At 59.5% G+C, this 27,916-nt stretch overlaps 3 protein-coding genes across 7 annotated transcripts; 1 reads left to right on the top strand and 2 right to left on the bottom strand.

Moving 5' to 3' along the window:
- Positions 1–2,639: 2,639 nt before the first annotated feature.
- Positions 2,640–6,467, bottom strand: SPACDR (sperm acrosome developmental regulator). Its single transcript, XM_059898941.1, has 3 exons — positions 5,414–6,467; positions 4,824–5,150; positions 2,640–3,105 (listed from the first exon to the last, which is right to left on the bottom strand). The coding sequence occupies exons 1-3, from the start codon at positions 5,465–5,467 to the stop codon at positions 2,872–2,874; spliced, it is 615 nt and encodes a 204-aa protein (XP_059754924.1). The 5' UTR covers positions 5,468–6,467; the 3' UTR covers positions 2,640–2,871.
- A 210-nt stretch (positions 6,468–6,677) lies between these two features.
- TSC22D4 (TSC22 domain family member 4) lies at positions 6,678–17,368 on the bottom strand. 2 transcript variants are annotated; one of them, XM_059898939.1, is made up of 5 exons: positions 16,743–17,368; positions 15,273–16,314; positions 12,801–12,967; positions 7,787–7,835; positions 6,678–7,350 (listed from the first exon to the last, which is right to left on the bottom strand). In XM_059898939.1, the coding sequence occupies exons 2-5, from the start codon at positions 16,032–16,034 to the stop codon at positions 7,141–7,143; spliced, it is 1,188 nt and encodes a 395-aa protein (XP_059754922.1). In that variant the 5' UTR covers positions 16,035–16,314; positions 16,743–17,368; the 3' UTR covers positions 6,678–7,140. The 2 variants fall into 2 exon arrangements, with proteins under 2 accessions (XP_059754922.1, XP_059754923.1); XM_059898940.1 differs by lacking the exon at positions 16,743–17,368 and adding an exon at positions 16,554–16,682.
- A 2,539-nt stretch (positions 17,369–19,907) lies between these two features.
- Positions 19,908–27,711, top strand: NYAP1 (neuronal tyrosine phosphorylated phosphoinositide-3-kinase adaptor 1). 4 transcript variants are annotated; one of them, XM_059898929.1, is made up of 8 exons: positions 20,144–20,239; positions 20,595–20,726; positions 21,258–21,409; positions 22,889–23,244; positions 23,711–25,231; positions 26,087–26,305; positions 26,536–26,645; positions 27,128–27,711. In XM_059898929.1, the coding sequence occupies exons 3-8, from the start codon at positions 21,342–21,344 to the stop codon at positions 27,395–27,397; spliced, it is 2,544 nt and encodes an 847-aa protein (XP_059754912.1). In that variant the 5' UTR covers positions 20,144–20,239; positions 20,595–20,726; positions 21,258–21,341; the 3' UTR covers positions 27,398–27,711. The 4 variants fall into 4 exon arrangements, with proteins under 4 accessions (XP_059754914.1, XP_059754911.1, XP_059754912.1 ...); XM_059898931.1 differs by lacking the exons at positions 20,144–20,239; positions 20,595–20,726 and adding an exon at positions 19,908–20,003 and having other exon boundaries at positions 26,090–26,305; XM_059898928.1 differs by lacking the exons at positions 20,144–20,239; positions 20,595–20,726 and adding an exon at positions 19,908–20,003.
- The last annotated feature ends 205 nt before the right edge of the window (positions 27,712–27,916 follow it).

Raw genomic sequence — 27,916 nt, 5'->3', positions numbered from 1 at the left:
TCTCATCAGGGGACTTCCCTGGTGGCGCAGTGGTTAAGAATCCATCTGCCACTGCAGAGGACACAGGTTCGAGCCCTGGTCCAGGAATTTCCCACATGCCATGGAGCAACTAAGCCCATGTGGCACAACTACTGAGCCTGCATGCCACAACTACTGAAATCCTCACGCCTAGAGCCCATGCTCCGTAACAAGAAAAGCCACCACAATGAGAAGCCCGCGCACCGCGACGAAGAGTGGTCCCCGCTCTCTGCAACTAGAGAAAGCCCGCATGCAGCAACGAAGACCCAACGCGGCCAAAAAAAAAAAAAAAGACTCATCAGGAGGAAGATTTCCCCAGGGGTCACACTGTCCCCCACTGCTCTCTACCAGGAAAGGGCTGGGTGGGTAAGAATCCCACCCCCCACACAAATCTCCACCCCAGGAGATCCTATATGCTTTCCCCCCAGTTGGGAATTTCGTCCTCACGTCCCAACACGGGCCTTCTCCAGGGCTCTGGACTAGATTATGTGGGATGGGGAGGAAGGAGGCTGCCTGGGTGCACTGGGACATCTAGGAAAAGCAAGTTCTATGGACTTTCCCCTTCCGTCCCGTCCCTTTCTCTCCCATGAGTTTATGAGTTTCCTGCCCCCGCCTGGCCAAGCCCAGACAGGACTCCATCACGTCTGGGGAGGGAGAGACGGTGGGAGGTGCCAGCAGCTCCCCTGGCTGCTGGCTGAACTCACCTTCTTCCTTTCCTCCCCTTACATCCTAAAGACGCTGAAGAAGCCAGAGAAAAATGGGAGGTGTATTCCTTCCCACAAGCCCACAGCCTCAAGCCCATTGGCTCCTGGGCCTGTAGCTACTTGCAAGGTTATTTACTAGTGACCCTCAGTGGCACCCAGCCTTCCTACCCTCCTCTCACTGAAATTTCCTATTAGGTCCCCAATAGGAAAAGGAGCATATCTAAGGATTTGGAGGGGCTGATTCTGGACCTTAGACAGTGAGGCACTACTCCAAAACCCTGGGACCCATTAATCCTCCAGGCTTCCTGGGACAGACCCACCATGGCCTGTTCGGCCCCAGAACAGTTCCTGGCACACAATGGAGATGTGGTGAATAATTGGTGATTGAAAGCCCCAGAATTGAGCCACTGTGTATTAGAATGTTTTGAGGGCCTGACTGGCTTCAGGCTAACCTCAGAACTGATTCCTGGAGAAGCCACCACATTCATATATTGAATACCTGCTATGTAACATGTATGTAACATGTCCTGTGTGAGCTAGACATTCGTTGGATGAATGAAAACTGCACGACCTTAAACATGACCTTTCTGTCCCTCAGTTTTCCTCTCTAAAAAATGGAAGTGATAATACTTCATCATAAAGCCACTGTGAGAATTACAGTACTTAGAACAAGACATAAAAATAGTCACAGTAGGTGTTTAATAAGTGGTGGGTGGTATTACGAGGGCTGTAAATGTTGGGGTGCGGTGCACAGCTAACAGGTTCAGGGTAGCAGAGCTGTAGGGCATCCGGCAGGGCAGCCGGGGGCTGCTCCGGACTTCTGGGAAAAGCCACTCAAATTCCCAGCAATGGTGTCCAACTTTGCCAGAGCTGCGGGGGGTGGGGTTGGGGGCCAGGAGGAGAGTTTGCTGACTTTTCTAGTGAACTGGGCACTTCCAGCAAACCATCCCTGCTGCTCCTCACCGGCTCCCAGCTTTGCTCACGCCCACCGCCTCCTGCTCACACCTAACTTCTCGGTGAGCAAGACCCAGTAGCACAGCCGTCCCTCCCCCGCTCCCAGGGCCTCTGCTGCCCCCTAGGCTCGGGCGCGGCTGCCAACCCTTGCACCTTCCCCCACCTCCAAGCCCTGTGAATTCTGACATCCCCGAATTTTACCGTCTCGTGAAATATCCCTGCTTTTCCTTGGGGAGCCACCTCTGCGCCCTCGCGTGGCCCGGCAAGAGAGCAGGCTAAGGCGGAGAGGGGACTTGAGGCTCCACGGTCTCTCCTCGTGTTGCCCCCGCCCCCCAACCTCGCACCAGATCGCCACGGTCTCCCGCCGCTGCTCCCGCGGCGCCAGGCCGACACCCTCCCGCGCTTTCCGACCGCGACCCTTCCGGCCCCCGGTCCGGGCCCTCTGCACCCCGCGGCCCAGCCTCACCGCCGGGAACCCTGGGAGATGTAGTTTTCGGCCGCCCTCGGCAGGGGCGGGGCCCACAGAGCCTGATGCGTGTCCGCGTCCGCCAATTGAGGGACCCTGACCCTCGTCGTGGCCGGGCCCAAGAGCGCCAGAGAGGCAGGGCAGTGGACCGGCTACGGAGGCGGAATTTCCAGCGAGGTCTCGTTCTCCGGAGGGCCCTGGACAAGTCCCGTAACATCTGCAACAGTCTGTCTTGTAGGATTTCCAGCGGTAGCCCGGGCTCAGCACCTGGTACCCAGCATGTCCTCAAGGAACCGGTGCCGATGAGACTACCGTTACTGGCCCGGCACAGTTGCCAAAGGCAATTCAGCCCCTAAAAGTGTGTGGGGGCCTGCCCGCCGCCCTCCCCCCCGCCCCGTTACTCCCACACATATTTGGGCCGGCGCCCCAGGTGCCCCTCCCTATCCCACCCAAGTTCCCCTCAGTGCCTCGGGCCATCCACAAATACACTCTACCTCTACTCAGAAATATCTGATATTTATTTCCCAACATTTTGATAATTTTTTACAAATTGAATAAAAGGAATGAAGGGGAGTACGTGGGACCCCAGGCCAGGCCTTGGGGTCCCGATGAGAGGTGACGGTATGAAAACTTCTCCTCACCCACAACTCCTGGCCTGCTGCCCTAACCTCTCCTATCAACCTTACCTAAGAGTGAGGTGGGGGCTTTCTGAGGATGTGGGGTTCCCCCCTAGAGGGGACTCGGGGAATCCTGTTTCAAGCCCTGAACTGGGTCAGGCTGGGGACAGGTGTGGGCCCGGACGTGGCGCCGTCGCCGCCTCTCCTGCCTGCGGGCCAGCTGCCGCAGTTGTTTCCGAATGGCCCACAGCACCAGGTACACTTCCTGCAGTATCTCAGTCCCTCTCGACTCCAAAGGGGACCCGGTCTTCATTTGGGAGGTGACTGAGGTAGAACTCACAGATGACTGTGAAAGAGAGAAGATGAGCACAGATGAACAGCTTGGTCTAGGGGGAAACCACTGGCGGAACCACCTGCAGATAAACGGCAAAGGCTTGTCTAATTCCACCTGCTCTGTCAAGCCTCAGCTTGGGCAATGCCTCCTCCAGGAAGCCTTCTCGGGCTGTCTCTACTCTTGTGTTCACCCTGTCATACCACATTTTATGCACTATTTGTTCTGCGGACTCATCTGTTTTCAATACCAGCATGCAAGCTCCTGGAAGACAGGGACCATGTCCGACCCACCTTTGAGTCCCCACTAGGGTTCCATGGAGAGTGCATTAAAATGAAGGCCAGAATGACACCCTCAACTCTTGTCTCCAACCCAAAGCTCTCGCCTGACCTCCAGGCCTGTATATCCCACTGCCTCCTAGACGTCTCCCTGCAGATGTCCCTCTTAACACTTCAACTCATCCTGTCCCAACGCCCGAAAGTCATTACTTTCTCCCCTAAGTCGGCTCTCCTTCCAGTGAATGGCTCCAGCCTGTTTTCACGTCTGTCTCTCCCTCGCCCCTCACCATCATGCAATCAACCACTTGGGACAACAATTCTACCTCTTAAATATCACTCCAATCCATTAACTTGTTCTACCTGATGCCTCTCCCCCTGCCCAGAATATTTTATTTTATTTTATTTTATTTTTGACCACACCGCACGGCTTGTGGGATATCAGCTCCCCGACCAGGGAGTGAACCTGGGCCTCGGCAGTGAGAGCGCCAAGTCCTAACCACTGGACCACCAAGGAATTCCCCAGGTGAACTTTCAAAAATTATTATTAATGCAGTAATACCTAATTCAAAACCAAAATAAATTGACTTGGTAGTGATCTAGACACTTCCCTTTTTAAATTAAAATTTTGACTGAGATAATTGCAGGTTCACATGCACTTGTGAGAAATAATAGAGTCTTTATACTCTTTACCTATTTTCCCCCTATAGTAAAATCTTTCAAAACTCTAGTAGTATCATAGAATATTGACATCAATACAATCCACTGATCTGAATTTATTCATATTTCTCCAGTTTTTCTTGTATTCGTGTGTGTGTGTTGAATTCTTCCCAATTTTACATGATATGTGCAGGTTCATGTATCCAACTACCATAGTCAAGATACAGGAGATTTCCATTATCACAAGGATTCCTCATGTTGCCCTTTTATAACCAACCCACCTCCCCCGTCTCTCCCTCCATGTGCAGCCCCTGGCAACCACTAAACCACTAATTGGATCCCCACTTCTCTAATTTAGTTATTTCTGGAATGGTATGTAGTATAAATGGAATCATACGATATATAACCTTTTGGGATTGGTTGCTTCCACGCAGCATAATTCCCTTGAGATCCATCCAAGTTGTTGCATGTATCAATAGTTTGTTCCTTTTTATGGCTGAGCAGTATCATTCCATGATATATCACAGTTTAACCACTCACCTACTGAAGGACATTTGGGTTGGTTTGGGCTCTTATGAATAAAGCTGCTATGAATATTCACGTACAGATTTTTGTGTGAACATAAAATTTCATTTATCTGGGATAAATGCCCAGGAGTACAATCACTGGGCCATACGATAATTGCATGTTTAGTTTTAGAAGAACTGACCACACTGTTTTTCCAGAGTGGCCACACCATTTTACATTCCCACCAGCGTGAAAGAGTCATGGGGGATAGGAGGGGGACAAGGTGCTGACCTTCCAGCTGCACATCTGCCAGCCAGACTGCAGGACGGAGACCATGAGCGTGGAGACAGATTTGACGGCAGTCCGGGGCAGCTGCAACAGCGATCTCTGCCCATGGCCCGCCTCCACCGCAGCCCTGTCCGCGGTGGTCTTGGCCAACACGCAGGGGCCAGCCACCTTGGAGGACACATCCATCTTGGAGACCTTAGCCTCCTTGGGGGACTCAACCAACTTGAAAGTCTCAGACACCTTGGAAGTCTTCTCCACCTTCAACTCATTTTTCTTGGAGTCAGTGCGTCCTACGATGGTTGACTTAGCTTTGTGTTTCCAGAAGAAAACCTAAGAACCGAGACAGGGAGAGGAGAGACAGAAGAGAGGGGCAGAGCAAGAGACAACAGTCAGGAGAAGGGAAGGCCCAGAGAAGGGCCAACTCCCCAGCTGTCCTGTCCCTCACCACCTCCCTCTCCGTCTTGTTTGGCCACAGGTGGCCAGGAGAGGAGGGAGGCCAGGTGAGGAAGTGTGGGTTTCTGTGACCTAGAGGTCATTGACCAGCACCTCCCACCCCAGCAGGACAAGAGGAAGGGGCGATCTCTGAAACTCACCCAGCGACTAATCTTGCGCCAAATCCATCGGAAGAACCTCATGACCACAGCCATTTCTCCTGATACACAAGCCCCAAGTAGGGGGCAGAACCAGCATTTAGTTCAGTGGGGAGGAGGACAGGCTGCAGGCCAGTGGCCGCCACCTCAGGGGTCTCTGGGGAGCCTCTAGCGCAGCGGTGAAGAAAGAAATGGAGAATCCAGGAGGAAAGATCCCCCCAGTGACTCATCCTAGGCCCTTCCTCCCCTCCCTGGGACAGGGAGAGGAGTCAAAGTGGATGAGAACCCAGAGGGAGGGAGGGTTCTAGCCCATTGTGAGAGCCTGCCTGGCCCCGACCCCAACCCCCGAGACCCTTCCAGGATCCCCGGAGCCAATCCCTGCGCCCTTGGCCCTCCTTCCCCCCAATCCAAGGAAGGAAAACTAACATTTATTGAGCGCCTGGTACTCCTCGGGCATTTCCCATGTCTGACGTCATGTAACCCTCCCAGTTGCCCTTCAGGTAGGTATTATTGTCAGTACCATTTTACCCCGGAGGAAGCTGCGATTCAGAAAAACCAAAGAACCTGCCCAAGTCATAAATCTAGGGAGCCACAGGGCGGGGAGTCCAAACCAGGTCTGCCTCCAAGATCCCACTCTCAGCAGGTTCCCCCTAGTCGGCCCGGGGTTCTCCTGAAGTGGAGGCTGCTGCTTTCCCCGCTTCCCCACTAGATGGGGTCCGTCTCCCTACCTGCCTCTTCCGGCTAGGCCGGAGCCGAGGCTGTCAGGGAGGGGCCTGCTCACCCACGGGGCCCCATCCTCAGCCAGCTGGGGGTGGAGGCCACGGAGGCCGGCCAGGCCTGGCGAGGGCACCGTGTGCCCGGGGAGCCTGGCCCACACCCAGCGTTGAGACAAGGGGCCCATTCAGGGCCCCCCGCCCCACCCCCAAGCAGCCACCCGGATCCAGCCCACAGAGGGGACACGCTGGGAAGCTGGGGGTGGATCCTGCACAATCACCAAAGGCTCCATTGTTCTCCTGTCCCCCACCAGCACGTGGGCCGACGCCCCCCGCCCCCCCCCCCCCAACGCCTTGCCTCTCCTGCCCCTTCCCAGGACCCCGGCCGCTGGCTCCCTTTTCCTTCCGCATCTCCACTCTGAGCCACATTAAACCTCCACAGTCTGGACAAGATCTCCAGGGGAGCCCACAGCCTCAAGTTTTTCTCCCACAGGTGGAAACTGTTGGTGCAGGTCCCACATCTGGACACAAGCAACGAGATGCCAACCTCCAGATTCAAGTTTCTTCGGATTTTTTAATTATAATTATTATTTTAATAACAACCTGAATCCCAGAACTTCCAGATACTTTCTGTACTCCCTCCCCTGGGCAGAGGAGAGGGGGGCACTCTAGGGAACAAGGTGGGGATGTCTGCCAGGAGGCTCCAAAACCCCCAAGCCATCTATTGCCGGCAGGGTCCCAGAACACTGACCCCTAGGGAGGGAGGAGGGGGGCTCCATCTAACACCCTGCCCTGATGCCCTCCCTCCTCCATCAATGTCTAGGGATGCCCCAGCCCAGTCTCTGGGCACTATGGGGAGATCAAGGAAGGGCGGGGGACAGGCCACTTCTGAGCCTTCAACTCCCATCCCCGGGGATCAGGGGGCATTAAAGCTGCATAGGAAGAGGGGGCGGGCAGCTGGCTCAAGGCCTAGCAGCTGTGGCGGCCCCCAAAGGCACATTGTGAAGGAAGGGAGGCTCAGACTGAGGGCCCATTGGGCGCTGGGGGCCCCAGCCGCGGGAGCCCCGAGGAAGGCAGCTGGGCCAGCTGCTCGGGGCTGGCCAAGGCACGCAGCAGTCCATTCTCCTGCTCCAGCGCGGCATTCCGCTCGGCCAGGTCCCGAATCTGCTCCTTCAGCACCTCCACCTCCTCCCGGACCGCAAACATGAGGTGGGACTTCACCAAGTCCTGGGGGTCCAGGGACAGGCAAAGCGTCAGGGGTTCCAGGCCACCCCAACCTCATCCCCTGCCCAGTGCCTTGAGGAGCCAGGTGTGGGAGATCCTCCTGCTCCCAGATGATGGGGGACCACTGGGGAAGAAGTCAAACAGGGAAGGTGCAGGGGGTGGGGTACCGGGATGGGCAAGGATGCCGGACAGAGGCAAGGTCAGGGCTCAAAGACAGAGACAGAGGCCAGGAGCAGGCTAGGAAGCAAGGTACGTCAAGGGTTCAGGAGGGGGCGAAGGACCCCAGGGAACCCAGCTGGGAGCAGGTTGAGGAGTGGAAGTCAGTATTCCCTAATAATGAGGACAGCAGGGATGGAGCACTGGGCCGGCCAACGGAGGCAGGGGCCTGGGCATCAGCACATGAGCCGGGACCTGCTGGGGCCAAGATGGCTTCTCTTACCATGGCTTGTTCGATCTTGTTGTCAATGCCAACCAGGCTTCCGGAGCCACTGGAGAGACACAGGGAGACGAGAGGTAAGGAGGAGGAGCAGGTGCCAAGCCAGGTGTCTGGACACCCCAGCCTGCTGCCTTCCAGGTGCTTCTCAGAGCAGGCTCTGGCCTCCGCCACAAGCCCCATTTGCTGCAGCCTCCCACCCACACCCCTGCCTGTACCTGTGACAGTAGAGAATCAGGGAGAGGAGGGTTTTGTCCATCCCCCGGCGGGGTGAGGGCCGCTGCCCGGGCCCCCCCAGGCCCCGGTGGGGTGGGGGTCCAGAGGCCCCTCGGATGGGGGATGCTCCCCGAGGGGAACAAGGAGAGGAGACACAGCCCCTCTTCCGGGGAGGCCCCGGAGCCATCCCCACCACTCGGGTCTCATACGAGGACACCAGGGACTTGACTGAGACCCCTGGCTGGGCCATCCCCAAGGGAAAAGGATCCTTGGGCGTCCCCAGAGGGAGAGAGCTGTATCATAAGGACTGCCTGGGGGGCTCAAAGCCCCCCGGGCAGAGCAGAGTCTGGCTGGTGCCAGGCAGGCAGAAAGGAGACGGTGCCTAGGGGGTGCTGGCCTGAAAGATATATACCACTCCCCAGGGCAAAGCCTGGCTGCTATTGGCTCCTCAGGGACACGGGGACCCCCTCCCGCCAGCTCCATGGTGGGCGGGAATTCCCAGACACGGTCAGTGCCAGTGTCCCCTTCTCACCCTGGCACCAATCCCAGAGCGGAGGGGAGGGGGGCCTGCTGAGGACAGTCAGCTGGGGGGCCGAGTCAGGGGAGGGGCTGCGGGGCCAGAGGCCTGGGGCAGGGAAGGGTGTGAAGGGTGAGGGACAGCCTGGCCCTGGGAGGCCTCTTCCCACCTCTGATCCCATCCTGCCCCCTCTGGGCGAACACTGGCCTCCCTCAAGGCCTCAGCTGCTCTCAGCCGGGAGGTAAGAAAGGGAGTGAGGGCGATGGGGTGGGGTGTGTTTCTGATATGCTTGTGGTCTTCCTTGGATTATGAGCACCTCCCTGAAACACAAAGCCCACAGCAGGGATGACCCCTGGGGCCTAGCCAGAGAGTTCCCCTCCTCCCACAGTGAGGGTGAGGAGGAATGGGAAAGTTACCATGGCAACAGAAACAGAGCCTGAAAGACGAGTACAGCCTATGGACCTGGGACCCAGGTCTGGTGTCTGGGATCTTGGAGGGAGCGAGGGCATAAGGAGAGGTGAGAAGGTGAGGCTGGAGGTGGGATACTGGGAATAGGTGCAGGCGCTTTGAAGAGTCCTGGGAACGGAAGACAGGGAAGGGAGAGCAGGTCTGGCTGCAGTTTATTAAGTGGCCACCAGAGGTCGACTCAGGCCTGGCTCAAGGATCCCCAGGCCCAGGCTTTGGGTCCCAGAACCTGCACCGTCCTTTGCACCCTGTCCTCTCCTCCAAAGCTCCCTCTCCCCACCACTCAGGCCCCAGGTTCCTGCCTCACCCTGCAGCTCACCACCCACACCTGTCCAGCTTCTGCCTCAGCTGCCTCGGCCCCAGGGCCAGCCCTCCACCTATGCCTCCCAGTACCGCAGGATCACCAGTCCTGACCTCCAGCCCCCAGTTTCGCCCCTCTCAGGGAAGGTGGTCCCAACATGCTGCCTCCCTCACCCTTGTGCTCCCTTGTCCAGCCCTCTCTCCTGGTTGTCAGTTCCAACTTGCTTTCCTGTGGGGGGAATTAGCGCTCAATCCAAGGTGACCCTTGGATGAGGCCCTGCAGCCAGGAAGGGAGCACGAGGGCACTGGGAATTTTCCATTTCCCATCCAAGCTCTGGGTGCAGAAGGCGCTGACAGGTGGAGTAACCAAGAGGGTGACCAGGCCTGAGAGAGCAGGACAGGATGGGGTGGGGGAAGGACACCTGGGACCCCTGGGGTTGCGGGGAGAGAACAAGTTTGAGAGCAGAGGGAGGCCAGCCAGCTGGAGCGTCAAAGCAGTTTTCAAGCTATTTCAAACCGAGACACCTGGGTGGAGACTGGGCCACCACAGAACTCTCCCCCCAACCACCGGTCCACACAGACACACAGAGACCAAAGAGGGGCAGATTCACAGGAACGGGAACACTGGCCTTGCTTGGCGAACACTCAGTTAAGATGCCAAGTAAGTTGTTCCTTCTTGCCATAAATAAATGAATAATACAACAATAAACATTTGTCGGCTGATAGATGGTTATCTCCTGTTTGCCTAGTGCTGGAGAGTTTTTGACGGCACTTTCCACTGGCACATTCTAACATTAACACTTCAAGGGACCAGGACTCTGGCAACACAAGCCCTCCCTTTGAGAACCCCTGAGAGAAGGGCTGCCTTGCACTGTGCTGGAATCCCTGAGCAGGCTCAGGAGTGGGAAGCTTGGGGTTGACTGGATGGGATCAGCCTTCACCACAAGCCCCCAAAGCAACTTTGTATGAGTCAGAATAAAATTTTCAAGACTTATTGCCATCTTCTCGATAACTGTCATGACTTCAAGTGTCAACAGTGACTTCAAATGTGAGTGGCGCCCCCTGGAGTTGTGCAGAGCACGACATGCACACCTGGGGACTCTGGCCCTGCAGGACTCTTAGGTCCTGGGGCAAGGACAGCTGTAGAGGCTGGTCTTCCTTTTTGAAGGTCAAATGAAACAGCCTCAAAATGAGGATCAGATGAAGAAACAGGACATCTGGGAGAGGTGGGGAGGTTCTGATGTCGGGGACAAGGGCCAGCTCTGCTCCCTCACCGTGTTTTGACGAGCCCCCAGGGGCCTGGCTGCCCCGTCTACACTCCCTCTCGGATCTGTTGGGGGGGGGGGGGGCGGGGAGGATGGCTCTTTGCCCGGATTGGGAGAGCTGTCCCTGCCTCTGTCCTGGAGAGAAAGGGCATCCCAGAGATGTTTGTTTCCTCCTCCTCTCTTGGGACACAGGCATTCCAGTAGAAGAGGGGAGAGAAAGTGGCTTTGGGGTCCGACCCAGGCTCCAACAGCAGTCCTGCCACTTACTAGCTGGTGACAGTGGGCAAGTTTCTAAAAACCTTCCTCCTCTGAGTCTCAGTTTCTTCATCTGGAAAGTGGGGATCATGGGGTTGCTCTTAGAATTATGTGAGATAAGAGAGAGCATCTGACCCCAAGGAAGCACTGGAGAAACATACCTTTTCTTTCCTGAGTTCCTAGAATTCATTCCCTGTAATGTCTGGATTCCCCATGCTGGCCATCTACCCACCTATGCAACCGTCCCCTCATGCATCCATCCATCCACTTATTCAAGTACCTCCCAACTGCCAGGCCCTGTTGGGGGCACGAATTCACCATGTACCCTCTGTTCTCCCATCCCCAGATTTAAGATTGGTCAGGGATCCCCAACTCCCCATCTGGGGTCCAGGCACTTAATACCCCAGCCCACTTTCCCTCTCAAAAGGGAGGCCCCATGCCACTCAGACCCTGTTCTGCCAGCTCCCGGCACACCAGAGAGGTGAGGTGGGGGCTACACACCCCATTCCAGGGGGCCAAGGAGGTGGCCCAGCCCAAACACGCTGGCCCAGCAGGGTGGAGCTCGAGGCGTTGGGCCTGAGCCCCAGAGGCTTGGAGCTCAGCAGAGTAAAGTGGAGGCTGGGAGGCGGACCGGTCAGACTGGGGTGTTTGAGGGGGTGGGACAGAGGGAGGAGGGGAGAGAGGGGACAAGCCAAAAGAATAGAGTTCAGGAGGCTTCTAGAGGCAGAACTCTCTAAGAGAAAGCTGGAAGCTGGCCTCTCAAATCAACAGGGGTGGGGAGGGACAGAGAGCCCTCCGTGCCAGGGAACCTCCCAAGTGGGAGGAGGAGCGGGTGGGAAGTGCTGAGAATAGCAGCGATGGGGGCAGGTGACTCTCCCGGGCCTGGCCGACCTCACACCTCACACATTCCTTACAGCAGGGAGCTCTGATGCGGCCCTGCCCAGCCCTGCTCTGTCCCTCATTCTCCAAGTGCCTCCACCAGGGCCCTCGCCCTCCATCCCACCGGCCCCTATCACCCCTTCTCTTTCCTCTCTGCCCCCCACCAAGGCCTCAGTCCCTGACTGGAGAAGGGGGGGGGGCCGCCACGTGACTGGAAGGCAGGAAGAAGAGACTCCGCTGAAATAAGTCCCCCACTTCCCACTAAGCCCCGCCCCTTAGTGCCTTCCAAACAGGAAGTCCCTCCCCCAGGCTTCAAACAGGAAGTCCCACTCCTCCCTCCAAAATAAAAGTGGCGACTCCTTGGTCCCTCTCCTGGGTTCGTATCAGTCCACACAGCCAGAAGGGAGCAGCCTGGCCATCTGACTCGCGATTTTGTTCCTCCCCTTTCAGCTTGATAACTTTGCTACGTTGAAACCTGGCCCTCAAAACAGGAAGTTCTGCCCACCGTGCCATGAACGGGACATTCTCCCCTGAAGGGCAAACCCCAGGAGATCCTGCTCTCCTGTGCCTTCCCTGTGACCGACAGCCAGCCTCTGCACAGCTTTGGCTTGGCCTTGGCCTCGGCCTCCGGGGAGTGCTCAGCCCCCATGGTGATCCTAGCACAGAGAACCGAACCTTAGGGACATGCTTTCTTGGTTCCAGAGGTCCCAGGATCCTAAAATAGTCTGCGTGGACTCTGCAGGAGTCCCATTCGCCTCGGTAGGGAGAGGGAGAACTGGGAGGAGACCGACTCCCTATTCTGGTCTCCTGAACATTTGCCAGTAAATTCTTAGGGTTGGCCAGATGATCGCTAAATCTGCAAGAGCTCTGGAATTTGACAACAATGACTCCCTTCAAACTCTAAAAAAGTCTACCATTTGACAGTCCTAAGCCAGGGAGGCCCACCCAGCTCTCTCCACAGAGAGGGAGTAGGTCTCAGATCAGCTTTGCCCAGTGTGTTATGCCCAGGCCAGGCTTCTCAGTTTAAGAGGTCCTCTCCAAGTTCAAGTAGGGGGAAGGACACCTAGCAGGCAGTTTCACTCAGCTTTCCCAGGTGCTGGGTGGGGAACCGGAGCCCACCTACCTATCGTCATCGCTGTCCAGGTGGCCACTGATGGCCAGCATGGAGCGGGCGAAGCTGAGGCTCTGGGCAGCCGCTGTTCCAAAGGGGTCTGGAGACTTGTGAACCAGACTGGCATCGGGGAAGAAGTAGAGGGCTGGGGAGCTGGGGCGAGAGTCGAGTGGGGGCACCTGGAGACAGACAGGTGGGAACTGTCACATTGAGTGAGAGAAAGGATCCAGCCACCTTACAACTTGCCTAGTAGTCTTCCTCCCTCCCCAGCTCTCCCCACACACCCCGTCTTCCGAGGACAAGGGACCCAGGCGTCCTGCCCCCGCAGCCCCTCTTTCCCCCGGCTCTGGGGAAGGAGGTACTAGAGACAAGGGAAACAGCACCCATCCTGAGGACTGGGTGAGTGGCTTCCAAAAAGTGGCTCATGGGGTATCGGAAAGGGGCTCTGGTCTGCACTCCAGTACCCTTCCACCACCTGAACTAGGACCCCTAATCAGAGGCCAGTCAGAGACTGTGCCTTCTATTACCTGACTTCTTAAGGCGACTCAAATGTCACTTCCTCAGAGAGGCATTTCTCCATCCTTTGACTCATGAATTCCACTGAACTGTTCTATTTTTTTATAGCCCCTAATATTACCTGAAATTAAAGTATTTTGCCTCCCTGCTGCTAGAAGGTACGCTCCAGAGGGCAGAGCTTGTAGTTTGTTCAGTAGCCATTTGTAGAATGAATGAATCCTCAGAAACTGGTCCTCCACCTCCTCTCCCCTCCCCCCTCCTCTACCCATTCTAGCCTCTCCTCTCAAACTTCTAGGGACTCAGGTGAAGTTCTGCTCCTGAGCTTGGCTCTTGGGGGTTGGGGACCGGGAGCAGTTACAGAGATGGAGAGAGGCGGAGCCTGGGCGTGGACCCACACAGCCCAACAGGCGCTGGGGGTGGCTGCAAAAGGGCGGGGGCCACAGGAACAAGACGCCTCTGTGAGGCCCCAGGAGGCCCCAGCTTCTCAGAAAAAGCCAAGAACAGAGAGTCCAGGGTGGTTGGCGGGACAGAACAGAGGAAGGGGGCCCAGGTGGTGCCCCCGGCCCTCCTCCAGGCCCCTGTTAGAGGCAACCCGGGGAGAAGAGGCATGGGGGAGTGTAGGAGGAAGACAAACTTCGGGGCAGGGAAACAGCAGCACAGAGGCAGGGGCACAGGAAGGAATCAGGACGTGGGGGAAGGAAAGGGAACTGGGGGCACAGAGGGGAGAGGGGCAGGGTCTGTGGGCCCAAGGGAAGCTCAGGCAGGGCTTAAGGATAGAGAGAGCTGAGGCTGGGGGCAAAGGCAGCTTGCTTTGGAAGAGTGTGTGGACAGGGACCACTAAAGGAAATGCATCTTCTCCCCTGGGGTAGGAACGGAATGAAAGAACTCAAGAAAAGTGGGGGGTGGCATGAGAGACGTGAGTTTGAGGCCAGGAGGGGGTGGGGGGAGCCGGTCCTGACCGGTCCTGACAAGGCCCAGACACACAGTCTCAGGTTATTTTTATACTGTGGTTTGTGCCCAAGGCCAGGAAGGGGAAAAGTTCTCATCCTCACACTACCTGCCTTTCCTCCTGCGTCCAAGGTGTTATTTTCTCCTTCAGGACAGACACATCCAACATCCCTTGCTGCCCACCCCCCACCCCAAGGACCCAGGCATCCTGCCCCCCAGCCCGGGCTCGTTCCTCTTTTGGAGGCAGGAAGCAGAAAGAGCAAAGGATTTAACTCTTTCTCGCCTGCTCCCCACCTCTCTCCCACTGCATGGTGGCCACCCCCAGTGATTGATCCTGGAGAGACCCAGACGCAGGGAACTGAGACTGACAACTGGGGGTAGAAAGGACAAACCAGCCAACGTCCCATCCTTGTAATGGGTTCCCTCACCCCCACCCAATTCTTCAATGTCTTGGAGAAGTTTGTCTTGGGACAAAGCTGGAGGTGGGGCTGGGAGGGTGGTGAGTGGATAGAAAGAAGATCCCCCCCCCGCCACCCAACTGGAGATGGGACTGCAAAGGAGAGATTTACAGTGCAATGCCTACTTTTTGCCCTTCCCTCCCAACCCCAGCAGGCCCAAATACCCCAGCCCTGCCTGGGGCCTCCACTCTCAGTGCGTGAAGAAGCGAGACCAAGACAGAAGGTGAAAGCCAAAGTGAGGAGGTCATATCTCCATGATGGAGAGACAGGACTGGGCTACCTGGAGATGGAGACTCGGGCCAAAGGCAACAAATGAAAGACCAAAGAGAAAGAAAGTGCCGAACGTGGGGAAGAGGGAGCCTAAGTGAGAAAACAAGGGCCACGTGAGGAGCAGGAATGGACTTCCAGGTGAGAGAGCAGGAAGAAAAAGGACGGGGCTGTCTGATGTGACAGACAGGTGACAATGGAGCGAGGAGAGATCAGTATGGAAGTGGGGGCCAAGGTCAAAATGGACAAGCACCACCCCTCAGGTGTCTCCCCCAACCCTGAACCCAGCTCTTACCTGCCCCATCTCCTCTGGAGCAACCAACTCCATCCTCAGCCGCAGAGCTCCATCCTTCGCACGGGACACTGGAGGGGTCCCCGCTGTTGAGCCCCCTGCCTCCACTTCTACCCTCAAAGAGGGCAGGGGCGTGGCAGCCCGGGAAGTGCCTGCGCTATCCCCTGTCCCGGCCTCTGGGGGGCGCTGCTGGGGCGGGGAGGCTGACAGGGGTGTTGTCTCCAACTTGGCCTTGCCGGGCACTGCCAGCTGGCCCAGCCCCCCGGTGAAGGAGCGGGCCTGAGGTCCAGGGGAGGTGGGGGGCGGGCGGAGCCAGGACGTGGGGCCCTGAGACAGGCCTGCCTGTGGGGCAGGCGCAGCCAGGCCCAAGCTGGCCAGCTCCAACCTGGAATCCAAAGACCTGCCCCCGTTGCCCCCTGAGGCCCCTCGAATCCCTTCCAGGAGCCGGCCAAAGCTAGGGGGCTCCAGGTCTCTCTCGTAAACATCCACACATGTCCAACGGCCTCGGCGATAAGGCTCTCCCAGGCCTTGGGGCAGCTTCACCACCCGGAAACGGGAGGCGGGGGCCCCAGGCGGTGGGGAGCCATTCCGGGGGGTGCCCTTGCCCCCTGGCTCGGGGTTGGGCTCCTCATTGGGCAGGCGGGGCGGGGGCCCAGTGGGGGCCGGCAGGGCAGGGGTATCTGGACCCCCTGGGCTCCCCGGACCCTCGTAGTCCGTGGTGACGCTGGTGATTTGGAAACTACTCTTCTTCTTGCCCCCACTCATGGTCCCTGGAGCTCAGGACTGGGCCAAGGTGGGCAGGGGGGCGGTGGTGGCTCTTCGAGGGGCTCAGGCACCCCTGGAACAGGGGGGCCACATGGTGGGGACATCAGGGCCCCTGGGGACGTCTGGGTCCGACATGGCAGGAGGGCCTCACGGGAACTGGGGGTGTCTGGTTGGTGAAGGGAGAACAGGGTAGGGGAGGCGGCGGGAGCTGGGGGGGCAGGGGCAGGTTTTTCCTGCTGCTGTGGCTGCCACCGCCGAACTCCAGAGCTGAGTTTGCAAACTGGAGAGAGAGAGAGAGAGAGAGACAGAGAGAGAATGTGTGAGAAAGCAGTGGGCAGGCCACCTCCGGGGCTTCCTCTCTGGGGAGCGGAATGGGGGGAGGAAGGGGAAACCGCCAGAGACAAAGAGACAGAAATGACAGAGACCAGAGCAGAGAGGACAGATTCGGGCGGGCGCAGAGAGCAGGAAGAGGCGGCCCAGACCCAAAGTTGGGCATTTCTCGCTGGAATTCAAACTCACAGGACCCAAGTCGTCCCAAGAGCAAGGGCTCCAAGGCCTGGGTGAACAGGAGTGAAGCCGCTCCTCAGCCCGACCAGGCCGCCGGGAGGCCTGTGCTGGGCCACCAAGGCCCCCCGCACCCCAGCTCCCCCATCCCTGAGGCAGGCCCTACCCCGCCGCCCCGGCGCCCCGCCCAACCCAGAGCCCTACCTCTCGGCCGCGTCCACCGAGCTGGGCCGGGGGTCTCGGCCGCCTAAGATGTTGGGTTGTCCCTTCCCCGGGGCCTCCTGGCCCCAGCAGCTCGGGGGCGCAGGCGGCAATCAGAGGCTGGCCGGTCCTCTTCGGGGGCCGCACCTCGCCCCGCAAGGCATCTCCGCGGAAAGTTTGCTGTCCAGAAAAGAAGGAACCCCCGCCTCCTTGGCGGAGCCCAGGCGCAGCCTCCGAAGCCCCAAGGGTCTGCGGACCGATGCGGGAGGGGGCGGCTTAACCCCGGATCCTGCAGGTGGAGCCGCCTCGGTGGTCGTCGCGGCGAGTGGCTCTCCCAAGTCTCCTCCCGCGTGGCACCGCTGGGTCTCTCTCCGCTCCTCTCGGCCTTTCTCTTTCGGGGCTGTTGACAACCCCCACGCCCGGAAGTCCTGCCTCCTCGGGCCTGCTGACTGCTCCTCTCCTCCTCCTCTTTCCCCTCTTCCTCCCCTTCCTCCGCCCTTTCTCGCTCCTGGGGCTCCCAGCCAGCTGGCCCGGGGCCAGGTCTGCCCCCGCCACTGCTGGTGCTGTTGCCGCTGCCGCTGCTGTTCCTGGGGCCCGGGACTGGCTGCCTTAACCCCACACCTGCTGGGCCCCAGCCCAGCTCTTCCTCGGAGGGAGGGGCCGCGGAGGGCGGAGAGAAAGGGGAGGAGTTTGCGGGGAGGCCCGGGATTCCCTTACTTGTAGGCATTTGCTGCCATTGGTCTACAGACGCACGGAAGAGTGGGGAGGAGCTTACCAGGATCCCGCTGGGTGTCTGCCACTCTCATAAGCGCCCAGTAAATTGTTCTGGTGCTGCTGCAGCTGTTATTGTCATATCGTCGCTGGTTTTCACAGCAACCGTACGAGGAAGATACTGTTTTTCTCCCCGGTCCTTATTTTTTCAAGTGGATCCTTATGACAATTTTCAAACATGCCACAAACTAGAGAGAATGGTAAAATGAACCCCTAGGGACCCAGCATGGGGTTTTAACAATTGTCAACTCACAATTGAAACTCAATCTTGTTTCATCTATACCCCCAATATCTTTTGTTGTAGTGTGCTGGAGTATTTGAATCAAACCCCAAACATCGTACTATTCCTCTTGTTAGATGTGGAAATTGAGACCCAGGACTTTCAGAAAGGCTGTCAGTGGTAGAGCAGGGACATTTCTCACACTCAGGTGTGTCCTTGTCTGGCTCCCTAGATCGGTATAGAGAAATGACAGAGACACACTCAGGAAGGTGCTGACTTGCATTTTCTCTCCAACCGAGGGTCACACACAGGCACCCGTACAGATGTGCCCGCCGGAGGAGGAACCTGGCTGGCCACAAGCATGGACCCTTCCCCACACACCCACCTCTCACCCTTCCCACCTCTCCATCCCATCCCCTGCTCACTGTGGAGGATCCACACACACTCATAAAGGGCCTACTATGTGCTTGGCATGAAAGAATAAACCTCCAACTGCCATTTTCTCTTTTTTGCGCCCCCCAACAACATTCTGAAAAGAATTATTTTAGCAAAAGCAGCGTCTAACGACCGTAACTGCCTTCACTCCCAGGTTCAGAAGGAAATGGATTCTAATTAATTTGGGTCATATGGAACTCTTTTCAAGGATATTAAAATTCTTCATATTTGTCCACTCTACATAATTATCTCATGGATTCTCAAAACAGCCCTGGGCAGAAATGGGGTGGGTTTTGAGCTCCAGTGTCTCTGCTAAGGAAACTGAGGCTTGGGTTACTTGCCCAAGGCCTCAGAGCTAGCATTTGATGGCATTGAGACTAGCTCTGGGCTGTCTGACACATCCTTCCTTCCTCAGCTTTAGCTCATGGAAATTTTTAACCACCCTTTAGGATTAGACAAAAACAAAATAATGCAAACCCCCTTGCCCCCAGTTTATATACTTCCTCTTTATCTCATTGTTAAAATGCATCTGCACTCCAGTCTCTCTCCCTTCAAATGGTAACAATGACTACCGCAGCCAGATCCTGAGGCCTCCCAGGCGGTGAGGTGCAGGAAGCAGCCTCCCACGCAACGGCCCCACCCCCACCCCAGACCCTCTCCCCTCTGGCAATATTCAGAACACAGCCCTGCTGCTCCGCCCCCAGATCCTCCTTCCCTCAGCGATAGCTCGCTACAAACTATTCAAACTTATCTTTGCATCCTCCCCTTCCCACCAACTCAGACAATCAACATCAACTTGGACTCCTCCGTGTCTACAGTCCCAGGGACATTGTTGGTCTCTGTGGAAATGTTTGTTGAATGAATAAATAAAAGTTTATTCACACTAAGGTGTAAATGTGAAAGGACAGTTACGTATTTTAATGTGTTAACTCTCCCAGGGGCGTTTATAATAGCCTTTTAATATATGGCGCCATTTACGACTTATTCTTAATATTCATTATTTTGCGGAGTCAAAGGTTACTGGGAGGCTGACTTGGGCCGCGGGGGCGGACGGGCAAAACATTTTGAGCCCTGGCGGTGAAACAGGTCTGGACCCCTGGGAACCTGCAGGGATTGGCGACGAGCACCAAGAGAGCCAGCTCCGGTGCCCTCCCTGTACCTGGGGGGCGGCTGGAAGACGGGGCGCGGCACAGGGAGCTCGCCCCCTGCTGGACAAAGACGCGGATGGTCCAGCTCCCGACTCTCTGAGCCCCTCGGCCCGGAAACCGGCCCCCCCTGCCGGCCTCGCCGCCTCACTGCACCCCGGGCCCCGCAGCCGCAACCTCGCCCGGGCCGGCCGTGGTGTGCGCACCCGGGGAGCGCCGGCTGCACGGGGTACGCGCGTGGGTGCAGGCCCCGGGTCGCCGCTGGGGGGCGCCGCTGCGCGCTGCGCCCAGCTTCGCTCCGCCGGGGCCTTGGACACCAAACCCAGCACGGCCCTGCCGGGCAGGGGCGAGGGGCTGCAAGGAGTGGACGCCCCAAAGCGGGGGCGGGCTGGCGCCGGGTCCCCTGCACCCCACGACGTTTCTCCGTGTCCCCCCGCCGGCTCCGCTGGCCCGGTGCCCCCCCACCCCAGCCTAGCGGCGCAGCGCAGCACGGCCACTCCCGCTCCGTCCTTGGAGGGTGTGGAAGGGTGGGTTTGGGGCCGGGGGCGGGTCTGGGGGCGGACCCGGAGGCGGGGCTGTCTCTGCGGCAGGGCCCTGTTCGGCTCCCCCCCCCGGTCTCTCTCTGTCTCTCCTCCTCCCTCCTCCTGCTCCGGGCGGAGCCCGGCATGGGGGGGCCGGCGCCCGGCAGGCCAGGTACGGTGATGTAGAAATTGGGGAGGCTTGGTGCGGGGAGGTGGGATGGGGGGACAAGGGGTAGGGAGGATTGGCGGGGCGAGAGACGGAGAAACCCAGGGTAGCAGGACAAGGGGAAGGGGAGGGGTGCCCGGGAACCTGGGGCCTTTGGATGGAGAGAGGGATGAAGCCGGCCAGGTTTGGAACAAACAGGGAAGGGAGAGGACGGCAGTGAGGAGGGGCGCCTGGAAGGAGAGGTGAGGCAGAAGGCGCAAAGGAGAGTGTGTTTGGGGGAAGGGAAACCAGGGCAGGTATGGAGGCCGCAGCTTAGAAGGTAGCTGTGAGGCCAGACTGGAGACCCCCGGGTGGGATGGAGGGGCGGGGACTGCGAGAGGGAAGCCGGGAGCCTCCCAGATCCCGGAGGAGGAAGGTGATTTGGGCCCTCAGGGAGGGAGGCGGAGACCATCGCTGAGGGGCCAGGGTGCAGGAATAGGGGTGGACGGAAGCCCAGGCCCAGGCGAAGGACTGGTGAGGGGGTCGGCAGGGAATGGAGAGACATGGATGGGTGGTCTTGTAGCTGCCCAACTCAGAATGTCCCCACCCTTTCTCCAGCATCCCCGCCCTGCCCTCATGACACCCCCCAGCCTCAGGCCCCAAGAGGGGGTGGGGAGTCTGACTGTCTCCCCCTTCCCCAGCGGGGTGCAGTGTAGGCAAGTAGGCCCCGGCGTAACTCCTTGTCTATAGGTACGTCCAGTTCGGTGCAGCCGATTTGTGTGTGTCTGGAGGTCTGTGTGTGCTGTGGGTGTGTCGGGGTGTTTATGTCTGTGTGTCTGGCTGTTCCTAGGTTGTGTTTACCTATGCCAATCAGTGTGTCTGCTCCTCTGTTGGTACATATGGGTCTGTGGCCCGGAGGTTTGTGGGTCTGAATGTGTGTTTGTGTGACTGCAGGGTTGCTGTAGGTTGGTGGGGCCTGTCTGTGTGGTGGATCAGGATGTATTTACAGGATGGGATTCTGTGTCAGTCTGATCTCTCCAGAGTGTGTATCTGTGGCTCTGAACACCTTTGTCAGGGTGTGTGACTCTGGATACACGTCCGTCTGTGTCTGTACGTGTGTGGGTCCTGGAGGCGGTGTTGGGTTTTCTGTGCCTCCATCTGTTTTCCTCTCTCTGAGGACCCGAGTCACATCTCTGCTCCTTTCTCTCTCTTTCTCATTCATTCCTGGCCCCGACCACCCCACATCTTTCTTTTTTTTCCTTTCCATTCCCCCTCACCAAGTGGATCCGGGACCCAGGGAGGGTCGCCCCCCGGGCCTGGTGGCGCTGAGCAGGAACCCCCAGCACCCGCCTCCTGCCCCACGACATGAACCTCCTCTACCGAAAAACCAAGCTGGAGTGGAGGCAGCACAAGGAAGAGGAGGCCAAGAGGAGGTAAGGCCGCAGTCCCAGATTGCCCCCTCGCCTGTCCCACCTCTGCTTCCCTCGTGGTGGGGCCACATCCCTCTGCCCTTCCTGACTCCAACAGCCTGGTCATCAGTCTGATCTCAGAGCCCGTGCTCAGTACAGAATTGCTGGAATTGCACACGCCCTGTCCCTGCCCCGCTCCTGGCTCCTGGCTCCAGCCCCTGCCCTGGCCTCTCAGGGGGCTTCCAGCCCAGGGACACCCTGTTGGCTCTTCCCCATCCCCAGAGGCCCAAGACACTCCTTCCTGACTCACCTCTGGCCTGTGATGTCCTCCTTTCTGTCAATGTGGGCCTGGCTCCTGGTTCCCATGTCACCTGACCTTGGAAGGGGCAGGCCCTGCTGCCCTCATGGTCCAGGAATGGGTCATTTGAGGGGCACCAGAGACGACCCATTTGGCCCCCTCCCCGTGACGGGGTTGTGTGTGTGTGGTGGGGGACGGGCAGGCTGGCCCTGCAGAGGAGCCAGGGCTGGGAACCAACACCCCACACACACACGGCTCGCCCCCTCTCCTTGCCCTCCCGGGGACCTGGCACCTGGCCTCTTCCGTCTTGCTCCCTTCTCTTATTCATTCCCATCGATGGCACAGCCGCTCGGAGCCTGAGTCAGAGCCATCTCCCTGCTCCCTTCTCCCTCCTCAAAACTGTGGAGTTTAATTCTTGTTGTTAATTAGATTAATCAGAGCTATCACTGCAGTGATCTCTCCCTAATGAAGGGTTAGTAGACAGGGCCTTAATGAGAGCCCACCCCACAGCAGCTCTCCCCTCTTCCCTGCCAGCCGCGCCCCCCCTTCACTCACACAGAAGCTCAGAGACAGTGAAAGGGAATGGGGGGTGAGCCTGGGAGGGTGACAGAGAGAGGACAGCACCGAGGGAGAGGGAGAGAGAGGGAAAGAAAGAAAGAGAGAGAGGCAGGGAGGAAGAAGGATCAGCCGGGGGAGGCTGTTCTGAGGATGCGGCGGTACAGCCCGGGTCTGGGGAAGGAGGCGGTGTGGGAGTGGAGGCCGCAGCAGCCAGACACGAAGGGAGGCCAGAGGCCAGGTGTGGGCCAGCGTGAGAGTGAGAGGGAGCAGAGCTAGGTGGCAGGAGCATGTGCCAGGCGGGGCTGCGCTGCCTGGGTTTGCATCTCTATATACGAAGTTGTCCACACGTGTGTGTGCACCCGAGATGCCCAGGCTGGGGTCGGCCAGCTCCAGGAATGCTCCCTTGCACACAGGCTCCCCCCTTCTCTCATCCCTGCCCTCCATATCCTTGCCTTTTTCAAAGCCTAGAAATTCAGTCCGAAGCTTCTACTTTAGTGCTTTGGACCCTCAGGCTCCCCCCGTCTCCACCCCGGCCCCCCTCCTCCTACGTGGGAGGCCACAGGGTTGCAAACCCCTCTTGGGGTACGGGAGCGGGGGGCCCAGGCCTGAGGCCCGACCTCTGCTCCATCTGGGCTTTCTCTCCCCAGCTCCAGTAAGGAGGGGGCTCCCGCAGGCTCCGCGGGGCCCGGGGCCAGCCCAGGGCCGGGGGTCCGCGTGCGGGACGTCGCCTCGCTGCGCCGCTCGCTTAGGATGGGCTTCATGACGATGCCCGCCTCCCAAGAGCACACCCCCCACCCCTGCCGCAGCGCCATGGCCCCACGCTCCCTCTCCTGCCACTCGGTGGGCAGCATGGACAGCGTGGGGGGCGGGCCTGGGGGGGGCGGGGGGGGCCTCACAGAGGACGGCAGCACCCGAAGACCCCCGGCCAAGCCCCGGAGACACCCCAGCACCAAGCTCAGCATGGCAGGGCCGGGGTCAGAGACGCCCCCCAGCAAGAAAGCAGGTGAGACACCAGCACCCCTGCCCAGAAGGAGCCGGGAGCTGGGAGGATCCATTCCAGGCCAGGGGAGGCCTGCCGGGAGGGTTCATTCAGGGAAGAACCAAGGAAGTGGAAGGTTCCATTCTCAGAAGGAATGGGGGGGGTTCCTTTTTGGAAGGGCCTGAGATGAACCATTCAAGGGCAGGGGAAGCTCCTTGAAAAGTTCATTCTTGGGAAAGGGGTGGCCTTGGGGGGCCTTGAGGGTCGGGGAGAATTGAGGGTGGGAGCTGCAGATTCTGGGGCGTTCATTAGAAGGACGGGAGGCAGACCGGTAGGAAAAGAATCCACTGGGGCTGTAAGTTGAGAGACGTGGGGAAAATGAAGAGGCAGAAATGTCCTTGCCGGTGAGTCAAGAGGTCACAGTGGGTCTCCCCATTTCCTTCCCCGACTTAGAGCCCGGTTTCTTTTTCTCCTTCCCACTCCTGCGCAGGCTCACAGAAGCCAACCCCTGAGGGCCGCGAGTCCAGCCGGAAGGTTCCTCCACAGAAGCCCAGGCGAAGTCCCAACACCCAGCTCTCTGTCTCCTTTGATGAGTCCTGTCCCCCAATCGCCTCTCCTCGAGGGGGGAACCCGCCCCTTCAGCGCCTCAGTAGGGGGTCCTGTGTAGCTGGGGACCCTGAGGTGGGTGCCCAGGAAGAAGAGCCGGTGTACATCGAGATGGTGGGGGATGTCTTCAGGGGAGGAGGGCGGAGTGGAGGGGGACTGACTGGGCCCCCTCTTGGGGGTGCGGGGGGGCCGACCCCAACGGCTGGCGCTGACTCGGACTCAGAAGAGAGCGAGGCCATATACGAGGAGATGAAGTACCCGCTGCCCGAGGAGGCCGGGGAAGGCCGCGCCAACGGGGCCCCTCCGTTGACGGCAAGCTCCACACCGCACCAGCCTCACGCCCTTCAGCTCCACACCCAGCGCCGTCCAGCTTCAGCCCTCCCGAGCCGGAGGGAGGGGACGCCCACCAAGACCACTCCTTGTGAAATCCCCCCGCCCTTCCCCAACCTCCTCCAGCACCGTCCTCCACTCCTGGCCTTCCCCCAGGCCAAGCCTGCTTCCCGAGCCCCTGGCGATGGGGTCTCGAGGCTACCGGTCCTCTGCCACTCCAAGGAGCCAGCCGGCTCCACCCCAGCTCCCCAAGTGCCTGCCCGGGAGCGGGAGACGCCTCCCCCACCGCCTCCGCCTCCCGCTGCCAACCTGCTGCTGCTGGGACCCTCGGGCCGAGCCCGGAGCCACTCGACACCGTTGCCGCCCCAGGGCTCTGGCCAGCCCCGGGGGGAGAGGGAGCTCCCCAATTCCCACAGCATGATCTGCCCCAAGGTGGCAGGGGTGCCGGCAGCCCCTCCTGCCCCGGCTGCCTTGCTCCCCGGCCCCCCCAAGGACAAGGCCGTGTCTTACACCATGGTGTACTCAGCAGTCAAGGTGACCACGCACTCCGTCCTGCCCACCGGTCCGCCCCTGGGTGCTGGGGAGCCAAAGACGGAGAAGGAGATCTCAGTCCTCCACGGGATGCTGTGCACCCGCTCGAGGCCCCCCGTGCCTGGGAAGTCCAGCCCCCATGGCGGGGCTATGGGCGCAGCAGCTGGGGTTCTCCACCACCGCGCCTGCCTGGCCTCCCCACACAGCCTTCCGGACCCAACTGCCGGCCCCCTGACCCCCCTCTGGACCTACCCAGCTGCGGCAGCTGGGCTCAAGAGACCCCCTGCCTATGAGAGCCTCAAGGCTGGGGGGGTGCTGAATAAGGGCTGTGGAATGGGGGCTCCATCCCCCGTGGTCAAGATCCAGCTGCAGGAGCAAGGGACCGACGGGGGGGCCTTTGCCAGCCTCTCCTGTGCCCACGTCATCGCCAGCGCGGGGACACCAGAGGAGGAAGAAGAGGAGATGGGCGCCTCAACGTTTGGGGCAGGCTGGGCTCTGCAGAGGAAGGTCCTGTATGGCGGGAGGAAGGCGAGAGAGCTGGACAGTGAGTGAGGAGGGGGTGACGGGGAGGGGGACCGGGGATGTCCGTGATGATTTGGGGGAGGTGTTGAAGGGCATACTTGGAAGCCACAGCCCATTGTCCTGAACTGGGAACTTTTCTGGGAGACCAGAGGGATGGGGGCATGGAGCATACTGAAGGGATGGGGTCCCCGTGTGTGCTCTGGAGAGGCAGGAAGACCTGGGATGGGGACGGGGTAGAATCTGGTCTCCTCTTCTTGCCCTGTCCCGCTCTACTCCCTGCCCCTCCCTTCTCTGGGCTGCAGGGGTGTGTGTTTGTGAGTGTGCGCGCACTAGGAGCTAAACACAGCTGCCTCCCAGCCGTTACCATGGCAACCCATCCAGACAGGAGGGAGAGGAGAGGGAGGCCCCTACCGTTGCTTGGCAACGCAATGCTCTGCCAGGCTTACTCTCAGAGATGAGTTTAGTTCACATGCAGCCCTTCCCCCAATGCCCCCCTTCTCACTTCCCGGCTTTGGGAATTCTCCCCCTCCTAGGGAACAGCCCCCCTGGTCTCTGTTTCAGAGGGTGTTTATTCTGGCACTGTCTGGGGCTGGAGGGGCTCTGAAGTTAAACTGGGGTAGGGGAGACCCCTCTGAATAGGGAAAAGGGTTTGGCAGCAGTAAATATCTATGATTCTCAGCCCAGGGGTGGTGCCAAGACTGGCGTCCCTCCTTGTGTGTATGTCGGGGGAGTGTGAAGCAGGGCCCCTCCCTTCCCAGCGGTGACCTGCAACGGGGCAAGTTACTTCTCCTGGTCCACCCAGGCTGCGGTGTGTGTAGCCAGGGGGACAGCAAGACCCTTCCCATTGTACAGTCTCAGAGCTCTCCTTGTCACCCAGCAGAGGTCGAGGACAGTGTCCGGGCCTGGAATGGCAGTGCCGAGGGTCCAAGCAAGCTGGAGCATGAGGACAGAGGCTCTATGGCATCAGGGATCCCAGTGAGGAGCCAGGGTGCAGAGGGCCTGCTGGCCAGGATGCACCACGGAGGGGACCGAGGAGGAAGCCGCACCGCGCTGCCCATACCCTGCCAGACCTTCCCTGCCTGCCACCGCAACGGAGGTGACTCACTCTGCCCTCGTACACCAGCACACAGATGGGCGGGCTGGGGGGAATCTCCCAGGGTCCTCATCCTGGGCCCTACATCCTCATACCACGTCTCCAACCCCTTTCCTCCTCTAATGAGGCTGGGGGGGGGGGGGGGCGCAGCCTGGCAGGGGCTGTCCTCAGGGAACTGGGGGAGGGGAACCTGGAGGCCCCTTCCCTTCTCACCCCTCAATCTTCTGCCTCAGACTTCACGGGAGGCTACCGCCTGGGGCGCTCCGCCTCCACCTCAGGAGTCCGGCAGGCCGCGCTCCACACCCCTCGGCCCTGCAGCCAGCCCAGGGATGCCCCGAGCCAGGTGAGGAGGGAGACAGGGTTGGGCATTTTATTTGTGAAGGAACAGGTAGGCAAGAAGGCCCGGGTGAGGGAAGAAAGGCAAGACTTCAGGCTGGGGCCTGCCACAGACTAACGGGGACGGCTGGAGAGCGAGGGGCTGGGGGGGATCCTGGGTAGCCAGCCAGGGCCGCCACTGGCCGACGTGCGCCTTTGTGCGTTGCGTTTAGAAAGAGACATCCCCTCTGGGTGGGAAAATGCATCCTGCTGGGAAGACGGCTTTGAAAAGGCGCCCCTTCCTGGGGTGAGACACGCCCCGCCTGGCACCAGGGCGCAGGGAGAGAGGACAGAGGCCTTGGGGGCAAGAGAGGACTTGTTTCTGGGCGACGCATTGGCCTCGGCGCTCGGCGGTGGGGACAGGGCCGGGTGACTCTGAGGTCCTTGACCCCCTTATTCCTCCCTCCCCCCCAACCCCGTCGGGGCTGGCGGCGGGAGGAAGGGGCACAGACCCAGCCTGCGCTGCCGCTGCCGCTGCCACTACCGCTGCCGCTGCCGCCCCAGGCCGCCCGCGAGCGCGACGGCAAGCTGCTGGAAGTGATCGAGCGCAAGCGCTGCGTGTGCAAGGAGATCAAGGCGCGCCACCGGCCCGACCGCGGCCTCTGCAAGCAGGAGAGCATGCCCATCCTCCCCAGCTGGCGGCGCGGGCCTGAGCCCCGCAAGTCCGGCACCCCGCCCTGCCGCCGGCAGCACACCGTCCTCTGGGACACTGCCATCTGAGGAGGCCGGGGCGCCGGGACCGGGGAGCGGGGCGGGGGAGACCGGCCTCGAAAGAGGGACGCTTGAAGGACCAGGTGAGAGCGAGCTGGGGAGAACCCCTGCCCTCCACCCTAACCCCCGAGACGGGGAGTCGGCCGGGCCCATCGGGTTGGGGGCGCCAAGCAGCACCCCCAGAAACTTGGGGGAGGGTTGGCTTGAGGTTGGGAGTGAGGCCCTCTGCCGCTCTTGGCACTGAGCCAAGCAGACCCCTCCTCTTGAGAGGGCCAAGGCCAAGCCCAGGTCAGCATGGGGGAGGAGGGAAGGGTCAGGGAGGAAGAAGGGGGGGCGGGTCAGCGAGGGACAGGGACCCGAGAGTGAGAGGTAGAGGGGCTCTTTTAGAGAGTGGGGAGTGGGGGAGGTGCTGTTTATTTTGTTATTTATTTCGGGCTGGGGGGCAATTCTTGGCCCTTCTGACCTACTCCTGAACAGGGAGTGGGGAATCGCAGGCAAGTAATGGGAACCAAGCTGGCACTCTCCCCA

Source organism: Balaenoptera ricei, chromosome 15 (genome assembly GCF_028023285.1).
Source record: "Balaenoptera ricei isolate mBalRic1 chromosome 15, mBalRic1.hap2, whole genome shotgun sequence".
Taxonomy (NCBI): Eukaryota; Metazoa; Chordata; class Mammalia; order Artiodactyla; family Balaenopteridae; genus Balaenoptera; species Balaenoptera ricei.
Note: the sequence above shows the minus strand (reverse complement) of the source record. Positions and strands in the feature narration are given on the sequence as shown.